The 9,829-nt window shown below is 40.6% G+C and overlaps 8 protein-coding genes across 8 annotated transcripts; 2 read left to right on the top strand and 6 right to left on the bottom strand.

Moving 5' to 3' along the window:
- On the bottom strand, window positions 1-1,222 carry JH06_5581 (hypothetical protein; the record flags this gene model as incomplete). The annotated part of the gene is given in 3 exon segments (XM_014670058.1): window positions 1-947; window positions 978-1,189; window positions 1,205-1,222. Coding segments are annotated over 3 exon segments (1,177 nt in total), but the record flags the coding sequence as incomplete, so codon positions are not given.
- Window positions 1,223-1,452: 230 nt separating this feature from the next.
- On the bottom strand, window positions 1,453-2,005 carry JH06_4457 (iron-sulfur cluster assembly protein 1-like protein; the record flags this gene model as incomplete). Its single annotated transcript, XM_014670057.1, has 4 exons — window positions 1,453-1,522; window positions 1,554-1,738; window positions 1,772-1,851; window positions 1,888-2,005. The coding sequence occupies 4 exons, from the start codon at window positions 2,003-2,005 to the stop codon at window positions 1,453-1,455; spliced, it is 453 nt and encodes a 150-aa protein (XP_014525543.1).
- A 144-nt stretch (window positions 2,006-2,149) lies between these two features.
- JH06_4456 (hypothetical protein) lies at window positions 2,150-2,637 on the bottom strand (the record flags this gene model as incomplete). The annotated part of the gene is made up of 4 exons (XM_014670056.1): window positions 2,150-2,228; window positions 2,261-2,398; window positions 2,438-2,589; window positions 2,623-2,637. 4 exons carry the CDS (start codon window positions 2,635-2,637, stop codon window positions 2,150-2,152), a joined length of 384 nt encoding a protein of 127 aa, XP_014525542.1.
- An 88-nt stretch (window positions 2,638-2,725) lies between these two features.
- On the top strand, window positions 2,726-4,394 carry JH06_4455 (mitochondrial-processing peptidase subunit beta; the record flags this gene model as incomplete). Its single annotated transcript, XM_014670055.1, has 10 exons — window positions 2,726-2,770; window positions 2,805-2,909; window positions 2,941-3,119; window positions 3,149-3,247; window positions 3,277-3,441; window positions 3,472-3,565; window positions 3,596-3,706; window positions 3,737-4,024; window positions 4,053-4,178; window positions 4,209-4,394. The coding sequence occupies 10 exons, from the start codon at window positions 2,726-2,728 to the stop codon at window positions 4,392-4,394; spliced, it is 1,398 nt and encodes a 465-aa protein (XP_014525541.1).
- Window positions 4,395-4,706: 312 nt separating this feature from the next.
- On the top strand, window positions 4,707-5,650 carry JH06_4454 (alteRNAtive oxidase; the record flags this gene model as incomplete). The annotated part of the gene is made up of 3 exons (XM_014670054.1): window positions 4,707-4,746; window positions 4,774-4,865; window positions 4,895-5,650. 3 exons carry the CDS (start codon window positions 4,707-4,709, stop codon window positions 5,648-5,650), a joined length of 888 nt encoding a protein of 295 aa, XP_014525540.1.
- Window positions 5,651-5,677: 27 nt separating this feature from the next.
- Window positions 5,678-6,115, bottom strand: JH06_4453 (hypothetical protein; the record flags this gene model as incomplete). Its single annotated transcript, XM_014670053.1, has 4 exons — window positions 5,678-5,796; window positions 5,827-5,867; window positions 5,898-6,048; window positions 6,079-6,115. 4 exons carry the CDS (start codon window positions 6,113-6,115, stop codon window positions 5,678-5,680), a joined length of 348 nt encoding a protein of 115 aa, XP_014525539.1.
- A 367-nt stretch (window positions 6,116-6,482) lies between these two features.
- JH06_4452 (hypothetical protein) lies at window positions 6,483-7,060 on the bottom strand (the record flags this gene model as incomplete). Its single annotated transcript, XM_014670052.1, has 2 exons — window positions 6,483-6,795; window positions 6,828-7,060. 2 exons carry the CDS (start codon window positions 7,058-7,060, stop codon window positions 6,483-6,485), a joined length of 546 nt encoding a protein of 181 aa, XP_014525538.1.
- A 162-nt stretch (window positions 7,061-7,222) lies between these two features.
- Window positions 7,223-9,695, bottom strand: JH06_4451 (ser/thr phosphatase family; the record flags this gene model as incomplete). Its single annotated transcript, XM_014670051.1, has 9 exons — window positions 7,223-7,989; window positions 8,020-8,088; window positions 8,120-8,485; window positions 8,549-8,679; window positions 8,710-8,832; window positions 8,863-8,945; window positions 8,976-9,421; window positions 9,452-9,572; window positions 9,603-9,695. 9 exons carry the CDS (start codon window positions 9,693-9,695, stop codon window positions 7,223-7,225), a joined length of 2,199 nt encoding a protein of 732 aa, XP_014525537.1.
- Window positions 9,696-9,829: the final 134 nt, after the last annotated feature.

Below are 9,829 nucleotides of genomic sequence, written 5' to 3'. Positions count from 1 at the left end.
CTCCTCCTACCTTATCCAATTGACCAGCAGCAATCAACTGTTTCTTCTTCTGAGCCACAGGTCCCAGTCCCCAACGTCGAGGATACGTATCTCGCTCCATAATAACTCGCTTCAGCTTACACACAATGCCATGATCACACGATGCCATCACAGCTGTTGTCATTTGAGCAATACCAATTGCTACAGCCTCACCCTTGGTTGTCATTAACACCACCTCATCACCAATCTCAATATTGTCAGAGAAACGAAGCAGACCTGGAATCATCAACTTAGCTCCATAACAGATTGCATTCACTGCCGTATCCTTTACCACAATCTTCTTATGCTTCAACAAAAGGATCTCCAGAGGACGAATCACTCGACGGAGATATGTCTCACCCTTTCCATTCTCATAACACCATTCAGCATCTAACACATCATGCATTGTTACCATCCCATCATTCTCAGTGATATTTCCAGATCGTACACGACGTAACTCCTGCATATGGCCGCCTGTTCCCAACAACAGACCCAAATGAACACACAGAGTTCGAATATATGTTCCAGCCTGACAACTCACCCAAAATACACCCAACTGATTCTTTGGGTCATATTCGATCATCTTACTCTCATAGATTGTACGAATACGTAACTGACGTTTCACAGCAGCAATCAGAGGAGGACGTTGGAATAGTGCACCTGTCAATTTCTCCAGTGCTTGCTTCAATACCATCTCGTTTTCAATAGCTCCATGAAGACGAACAATCGACACGTATTCCTTTCCAGCACCTTGCTGACTCTTCACCAAACGAGTCGCACGGTCGATACAAATGATCAAACAACCTGTCACCTTTGGATCCAGAGTTCCACTATGACCTGTACGTTCACAATGGAGAATTCGCTTTACCCAAGCGACTACTTCATGAGAGGAAGGATTTGCCGGCTTATCCAAGTTGATACAGCCATAACTATCACTCATCCACAAATCAAAGAGTTACGAGATATACTCCTTTATTGGACGATTCAGAGGAGAATTACCAACAGGAATGGGAGTATAGTGATAAGAACGCACATTCAACTTGTCATAATTCTTCAACAGAAGTGGCCATTCACTAGTGTCCAATTCTGGAGTCTTATTCTCAGACTTTATCACATAGTCGTTTTCCTTCGAACTCTTCTTTTCTTTGCTCTTTGTATCTATATCGCATGTCTCTTCATCTTAAACACACTTACCTCCAGTCATGGGCAGAGAGGATGGTTATTGGAGATGATTTGGTTTCTTGAACTTACACGATGACCGCGGTTCTGTCTCACTCTTGAGGGATGATTCTTCACTTGTTTTTTCTCTCACATTTCTAAATCAATCAAGAAGAATTCATTCCAAATGGACGTAGAAAGGACTGTAAGTCACAAGACAATGAACAGGTGCGAACGGTGTCTTACTTCACAAACAAAGGAAAGATAAATTACACATTATTGGGTTTTCTTCGACTTCTTCACATAGTCATTTACAGCTGCCTTAATGGCATCTTCAGCGAGAAGACTAGAACTAAGGCCTTCCAAGATACACAAACCTGCAATGCAATTTAACTGGTGGCAGCTTCAGATGATTCGAGATATCCGTGTTCTTAATCGTTAGAGCCTCTTCTAGAGACTTTCCCTTCACCCATTCGCTTGCAACAGAACTAGATGCAATAGCTGATCCACAGCCAAAGGTTTTAAACTTGGCATCCACAATCTTACCATCAGCAACCTTAATCTATCCTATTATCACTGAAAAACATCTATCTACCTGAAGTTTCATTACATCTCCACAAGCAGGCGCTCCTGCAATTCCAGTTCCAATATCATCATCATTCTGATCAAAAGATCCTAATCATTAATCAACACAAATAAGAAGCAGCATACCAACGTTACGGGGATGCTCGTAATGATCAATGACAAGATCATGATAAAGACGTGTAGAATACATTGTCATTCGAGTAGGGATACCCACTCGTGCAACACAACGAGCTAAAGAGAACATTAAAGGAAAAGAAATGATAGATGAACCGAGGTTACTACGGTTTCCACGATAACGAAGAGGAGTTAATTGTTTTCGTGTTTTCTATCAAAATCATGCAGTACCAGTTTCTGGAACAACAAACACACAATAAAGGAATCAACTACATTACTTGGCAAGACCGTACTTGGCTTTCAGTTCTTCAATCTCCTTTTCTCTCTTCTCCAGATCCGTTGTCTTGTTGGCTCTACGTCCATCATTCAAACTAAGAATCCACACTTTGTAGCCTGGAAATATAGCACTACAAGGTACCTTCCACCAACGTTGAAACCGGATAAATGCTCTACGGCGTCCTTTGCATCATAAATGTCTTCGTAAACGACAAATGCCGTTCCTCTCGTTTCTTTGGTCTCACCACTAGATAATAAGCCCAAAAAATCGAAATTGGATTCCTACACTCGGATTTGACGGATATCGCCATATTTGCCAAATATATCATAGATTTCTTCATTTGTTATTTTATATGGGAGATTTCTACAAGTATCAAAAGTAACCTTAGGAACCAACTTCACATATAGAATCCGATTAACTTCAGGAGGAAGTCGTCCCTAAATGAATAAATTGGTATAACTATCACATACACTACTTCGGCTCATTTCTGAAATGGGTCTTTGCTGCCAAATGAAAAAGAACGAAATGAATCCAATTTTTGTCATTTGAATATTTGTTGTTATCTTCATAACTATGTTGTCTCGTGTAGCAAGACATTTTCCAAACTCTCTCCTAAGTGTAGATGGATTCTTCGAATCTATTGATGGAATAGAATACGGTAAAGAGAGCTCTTTCGTCCCAAATCCCAAGTTATTTACTCAATATCCCTGCTACAGAAGTAACAACACTTTCTAACGGAGTGAGAGTTGCATCACAAGTAGGTATCTGATTCAGTGTCTGATTCTAAGGGAGGATATGGTCAAACGTCTTCTGTAGGCATTTTCATTGATACAGGAAGTCGCTACGAGACGAAGGAGAAGAATGGAGTTGCCCATTATGTTGAACATCTGTCATTTAAAGGAACACAACGGAGATCCCGTATCGATATTGAAAAGGATATTGAGAATATTGGTGCTCATCTGAATGCGTACATAGTTATAGGGTTGTTAGAAGTAGATACACGAGTCGAGAGCAGACTGTATATTATTCGCGATGCTTCAACAAAGATATTGGCCAAACCATGGACATTTTGAGTGATATTCTGTTGCATTCTAAGTATCTCATTGTACTTCTTTTGTCTGTAGGTTTGATCCTGCTGCTGTGGATAGTGAACGACGAACGATTTTGCTTGAAGCCGATGATGTGTTCCAGAACAAATATGAAGTGGTGTTTGATTTATTGCACGAAACAGCCTACCAAGGATGTGGCTTAGGGCTAACGATTTTGGGTCCAGAAAAGAATATCAAGAGGTGGAATTCGAAATGGTTGTTTATATGTAGAATCACTCGGGATGATCTCGTAGAGTATGTTCAGACCCACTACACTGCGCCTCGTGTTGTCGTAGCTGGTGCTGGATCTATCAATCATCAGCATGTACACTTGGAGAATCAGAATTATTTGTAGTTAGTGGAAATGGCAGAGAAGACCTTTGGTCATCTTCCTTCTAAGCCAACGAATGGAGTGATTGTTCCTCCGTTGACAAAGCAGTTTACGTCTTCCATCAAGACGCTGATTGTAAGTGTGGATAGAAGCTGTTGTCGATAGGATGACGAATATCCATTCTGCTCCATTGCTGTTGCATTTGAAGCGGAAGGATGGGCACATGCTGATGCTCTGGTGTTTATGATCATTCAAACAGTACTCGGTCAGTGGAATCGGATGTCAGGTGCAGGAGCCAATCTGACTTCCCAGTTTTGTACGACGGTTGCTCATGAGGATCTTGCTCATTCGGTGAGTACATTCTTCACCTGTTACAAGGATACTTCGCTGATTGGTGTGTATACTGAGTGTCCAAAAGAAACAATTCCCAGATTGATGGAGGTGACGATGCAAGTAAGACTGCTATCAGATTGAGAACTAGTCATTACGGAATGTGCGAGATACTGTGACGCCAGAGCAAGTAGAGCATGCCAAACGACAATTGAAAGCGACCTTATTGATGCAACTAGATGGCTCTGCAAATATTGTGGAAGATATTGGAAGACAGGTAGTAGTAACTGGAAAGTATGAGGAGTAGATGCAAATGTATGGTCGCAGATTAACTCCTGCGGAAACCTTTGCTCGCATTGATGCTATTGACATTAATCGTGTAAGAGAGGTTGCAGACAGATATTTGGTAAATCGACCAGTTGCAGTGAGTGCCTATGGACCTGTGGAAAACCTTCCTCCAATTGAGTGGTTCCGTGAGCAGGACCGGGCTTAAGATGTTTTAGGATATGATTTGCCTGTTTCTTAATTTCAATAACTGATGCGTCATAAGCTCACATGATCCCAAACGTTTCCATAATGACCCCCAATTATATATGACCCCTTATTCAGGAATAATACCGAACTGGATCTTGATATTCCATGCGATTCCCAACAATCTATTTCATCAGAACCTGTATTTTCAACTAACCTATAGAATAAGTAATATTCTTTAGAGTATACTGAGTGTATTAGGAAAAAAACACAGTAATGATGAGACCCAATTCTCTTTAATAAAACCCATCAAATCCTTATCAAAAAGACCTTGATGATTCCTTCGGTGCGTTTTCTTTCTCCTAAGTTAGCTTGTAAAAATATCGTTCGCGCGTTTGTAGCGACTTCACCTGAGGGAATCGTCAGTCAAGAACTCCTTCATCGAGTATCTAGTAAGAAACCAAACACTGTGTACCACATTTATAGTACGAGGGTAAGTATTCGGAACGAATCATAAGATAGTATGTGAATAGTGATCGAGAATACTTACGCATTCTGGAACAATGTTGGGGTGAACAGCCTGAACGGACCCCAGAAGGTATGAGTGATCGTATTGCCTCCGGAATTGTAAACATTATGTTCTACTGCGGAAATCTATATTTCCGAGATAACTATATCAGGAGGGCAATCTTCTTGGAAAGTGTTGCCTCTGTTCCCGGACTTGTGTGTAGTAATTTGCATCATCTACGTTGTCTTCGTCGCCTCCAGCCTAATGAATGGATCAAACCTCTTGTGGATGAGGCAGAGAATGAGCGTATGCACTTGCTCGCTGTGAGAACCTATACCAAGCTCACCATGGTCCAAAAACTATTCATTCGCTTGCTACAGTTTGGATTCGTTACCCTCTTTTCTTTCATGTTCGTTTTTACCCCCCGAACATCACATCGACTTGTTGGATTCCTGGAGGAGCATGCTGTTCACTCCTATACAGAGATGATAGATCGCATCGATAAGGGGAAACTGGCGAATCCTCCTGCAACAGCCATTACGAAAGAGTATTGGGGCCTCCCAGATGATGCAACATTACGTGATGCATTGCTCGTGATTCGCGCTGATGAAGCTGATCATCGCCTGGTGAACCATTCTTTGGGTGATGAATACGATAAGAAGATTGCTCCTAATGGAACGAGCTGGTATGCCGGACTGAAATTCCCCATTGATCTCCACTCTCCATTTGGCCCGTATATGGATTTCGACAAATATAAAAAGTCTAATTAACAAATATTTCTTTCACACAAGAATTAATCACAACAGCTTCGCCTTTACTAGCCTACGCTTAAGCATACAAGTCTGAAGAATAGAAAGGATAATCAACACAGCAATTGTGATACCCGAGAAAAAGATTACCTTGTAATCAAGATCCACTACACGTTAACCCCAGCATCTACAAAAACTGGCAATGGAACGAATCTCATCCTCATGTTCCTGAATTACACTACATAAAAAACCAATTCCTTCATCTTACTCTACAGCATCTTGGACAGCATACAGAGAATCAATAATCCACTGTGTCTGTGTATCCACCTCAAGTATATTCTGGAGCTGAGCCAGATGAGAGTAATCTTTCGCCTCAATACCAGACTTGTACTGGAAAAAGAGATCCACAGGGAATGAATCTACTCATTCATAACATCAAACATATCAACTTCCATTTTCGAAACACGTAGTATAGGTTCCGGCCATTGGTATGTTGAAATAGAACTTTCCCTTTTTGAAGTCATGTAATTCATAAATGACCTTATTATTTGGGTTATACACCTATATTTCATGTTTCAAGAATAAATTCACCTTTACCACCATGTTTGTCTTATCCTCCTTAAATAAAGAAACATCTTTAAGAAAAAACTTTCCTTTTGTCAGTACATATTCTTCCATATGTTGGGAAAAGCACTATTCTATCAGTAACGAAAGACAGTAATTACTCGTTTTCCCGATCCCTCGACTGTCAAACCAAATGTAGAACACTCGATAAAGAGAAAGCTGAAGAGAATACTAATAAGAATCGTCTTCATAACAATCAAGTGACTAAACAAACAACGTTATGATACAACTAATGGTGATGTCGGTGGTTATGACTGTGGTGATGTCGACTGTGACCTCTGCTATGACTTCGACTACGACTACGACTATGACTGCGACCTTTCTCACGTCGATCAGAATGGTGACGGTTTTCCTCTTCTTTCTTTCCACTCTCCATCCATAGTCGCTTTCCTTCCTCTCCACCATAGTCATGTAACTCGTCTTCATTCTCAGCCTCTTCCATAGATTTCTTCTCCATTGTTTTGCGAACTTTTTCATCAACTTCACTCATCCGAAGTTTCCTCTCTGTTTCCACGCGATTCTTGATTTCCTCTTCACTATATCTATTTATCAAGCATGAACAACAAATTTGTACCCTTGTTCTTTCATAGTCTCCTCTAAATCAAGCAAAGCAACTTCGATCTCTCTCCTCACTTGATGTTCTACAAGAGATTTGTCTTGCTTATTCATTTTTGGTTCAACGATTTGCGGTTCCATTCGCTGAGCGAACTCCAACATTCGAGACGGTCGTATATAACTCATATTTCGCTGAACAAATCCATTTGTTCCAGAGCCACGAGCAGTCTTCAAACCAATTCCGTTGTACATAGTATTTGGAAGAAATGACCAAGCTGCCTACATTGCGGAAGCCGAAGAATGGGATGCCGCAACCCCAAGGTGTCGCTATTCCCCAAATAACCTATTTGCACACATCATAATAACCTATCAGTGTAAACATGTATCAAACAAAGAAACCAAACATGCTACATCCTAATGTATAAACGACAAGACAGGTGGTGGATCACGAATAGGATCACTCCGAGTAATCATAATTGTTGTCCCCTTCGGCATCCTTCCCAAGGCCATCTCACCAAAACTACTCCAGGCAGTTGTTAATAGCAAATCCGACTTTGAGAGCAAATAATTATCCAAAATAGCGCGTTGTACAGAAGGTTCAAAGAAATTGTATGCCAATATCTTAGAATGCTTCATCGGAAGCTCAGAAAGGAAAAACACCCGATCTGGATAGCGATCATGAAGAACCTTTTCTACTTCAGGAGAATCTGTACTTACAAACCATAGAGGACGTAAACTAGTTCGATTGGAATAGTAATCAGCATAGTACACAAATGTCTTGATATCGTCCATAAACAGAAACTTGCAATTATCAAGAAATGCGCTATTACCCAAACCAACTCGGATCTGCAGCCCAACAACATATCGATCTTTCCACTTACTTGTTACACTATCCAGCTTAGTTTGCAGTGAACTCTCCAAAGAAAAGAAATTCAACAATCGATAATACACTTCCGAAGCAATTGCTTCATAATCACCCTGTTTTGCCTGCCGAACCAATCCTCGATTAACAAACTCCTTATAGTATAAATCATTCTTGGCTAGAGAACGAAAGATTGGACAATTCGTGATCACATTGATGTTCTTATCACCAAATGCATCATCAATATGACCTCGAAGTAGTCTCTTCGCTTCGATGCATCGTCTCCATATCTTCAGAGGTGAACCCTTGGATACAGTTGCTACAAATGATCCAAAAACGATTTCGATACAATTCCCCAAATAGTGGTGGTTGTACAATGGAAGGTTAAAATAGGAATCAAAACTTGCCCAATCATCAACTACAAAAGAACCCTTTCAAATAAATAGTACGTTGTAAACCTCTGTTCGTCACCATTGCAATGAGTAAGCTAGATACTAGTCCATTAAGCTTGTTTGCGAGTCCAGAGTTCGTTGTCGTATAAACTACATAGTGTTCGATAGATCTTTTGGATAGCTCCTCTTGATACCGAATATAATAATCCGAATATTCTTGCCACCGACGATCTTGACCCTCTGGAGACAGAAGTGTTCCATTATAGTGTTTAAATGGTTCCATAATACAATTTGGTAGAGGTACAGGATGTAAATCCCGAAAACTAGGGAGTACCTTAAAAGTGTGGGTACCAAAGAGATTATACACTAGTATACCACTAAACACAAAGAGGTAAATAATAAACCTTCTCAGAAGTCTATCATCTACGTCATCCATGGAAATCAATATAAGGATGTCAACAAACAAGAAAATCGCTCATGTGTCACACTTTGTCTGTGGAACACTGACTCCTAAACGAACCTTCTGACGATCAATCGTACCATCCTCCTGAACAATGTATGTGTCGATATCTGGATTATCCAGTTTCAAGTCAATAACACGCCCTCCATGTTTTTGACTTCATATCATCTTCACCTCTAGGACATACCCTGGGGATGGACCATATCCACCAATTCCTGTTTTCCTTCCATACCCAAGGAGGATCCCCTCCATATTGGAAATATAATCATTGCAGTGGTCATGGCCCACAAATAGTCCCTGAATCGACCCACTTCAACTCAACAAACCCATCAATGCCAACCTCTCTTTCATGGCAGCGAAGACCCCTGTGTTCATCGCCTGACAACAGACCTTCTCATTTTTACTTCCTTTGGACGGATAATGCTACAGATGATCCTTCCCACAAACAACTACCTCCCAAGCATACATAAACTCCTGTGGAGGAATATGCATAAAGGCTAGTCCCCTTTTCACTCCTCCCTGTTCACGGACAAGACGGGCATGAGTGTTACGGAACCATTCAACAATATTCCAAGATACACAACCGTTACCATCCACACCATAACATCGATAGTCCATTGAATCAAAGAACCATATATTCAGAATGACTTCATTGCTAGTACTATTCCGATACACAGGAAGTACATAGTTACTTGCCCCATCTTTCTCAGAATAATATATAGAAGTCAAACTATTTGGATTGGTAATATCGAGTTCAATAATCTCCTTACGAGAGAGATTGGCTTCATCATCATGATTACCCAGCGTATATGCATAGGGAACATTCTGTTCTCGTACTGCTAGAGTCCAATGATGCCACTGATCCTCAAACCACCCTTCTGTATGATTCCACTCTCCCCCTATCTGAAAACAGAACATAAGACAGTTACCTGCGATCATATCACCTGTAAAAGCCACAAAATCAGGAACAGTCACATTCAGAATTGTCCTCATAACTTGAGTTGATTGCTTATCAATATCCAGATCACGACCATAATGAGTGTCTGTAAACTAGATATGGGTAGAATCAAATACGCCAACTTGAAGTATTCGAAACGATCCCTTAGATGAGAAGAATAATCTTGGTTTGGCTGCTACAATCGATAATAGAACCAAAAATGGTAAGATTCTCATACGTGAAGAAAAGGATGTTCCAACAAACATATAATAATTCAGCACTTCCAAGAGCAGCCGTGATCTGAGTCCATACATTCTCGATAGGAGCATCGGCTTCAATTGTCTTCACTAATCCCTTCTTTCCATAATAG

Source organism: Blastocystis sp. subtype 4 (genome assembly GCF_000743755.1).
Source record: "Blastocystis sp. subtype 4 strain WR1 chromosome Unknown seqid_0344, whole genome shotgun sequence".
NCBI classification, from domain to species: Eukaryota; class Bigyra; order Opalinata; family Blastocystidae; genus Blastocystis; species Blastocystis sp. subtype 4.
This window is presented reverse-complemented; position numbering and strand designations above follow the sequence as displayed.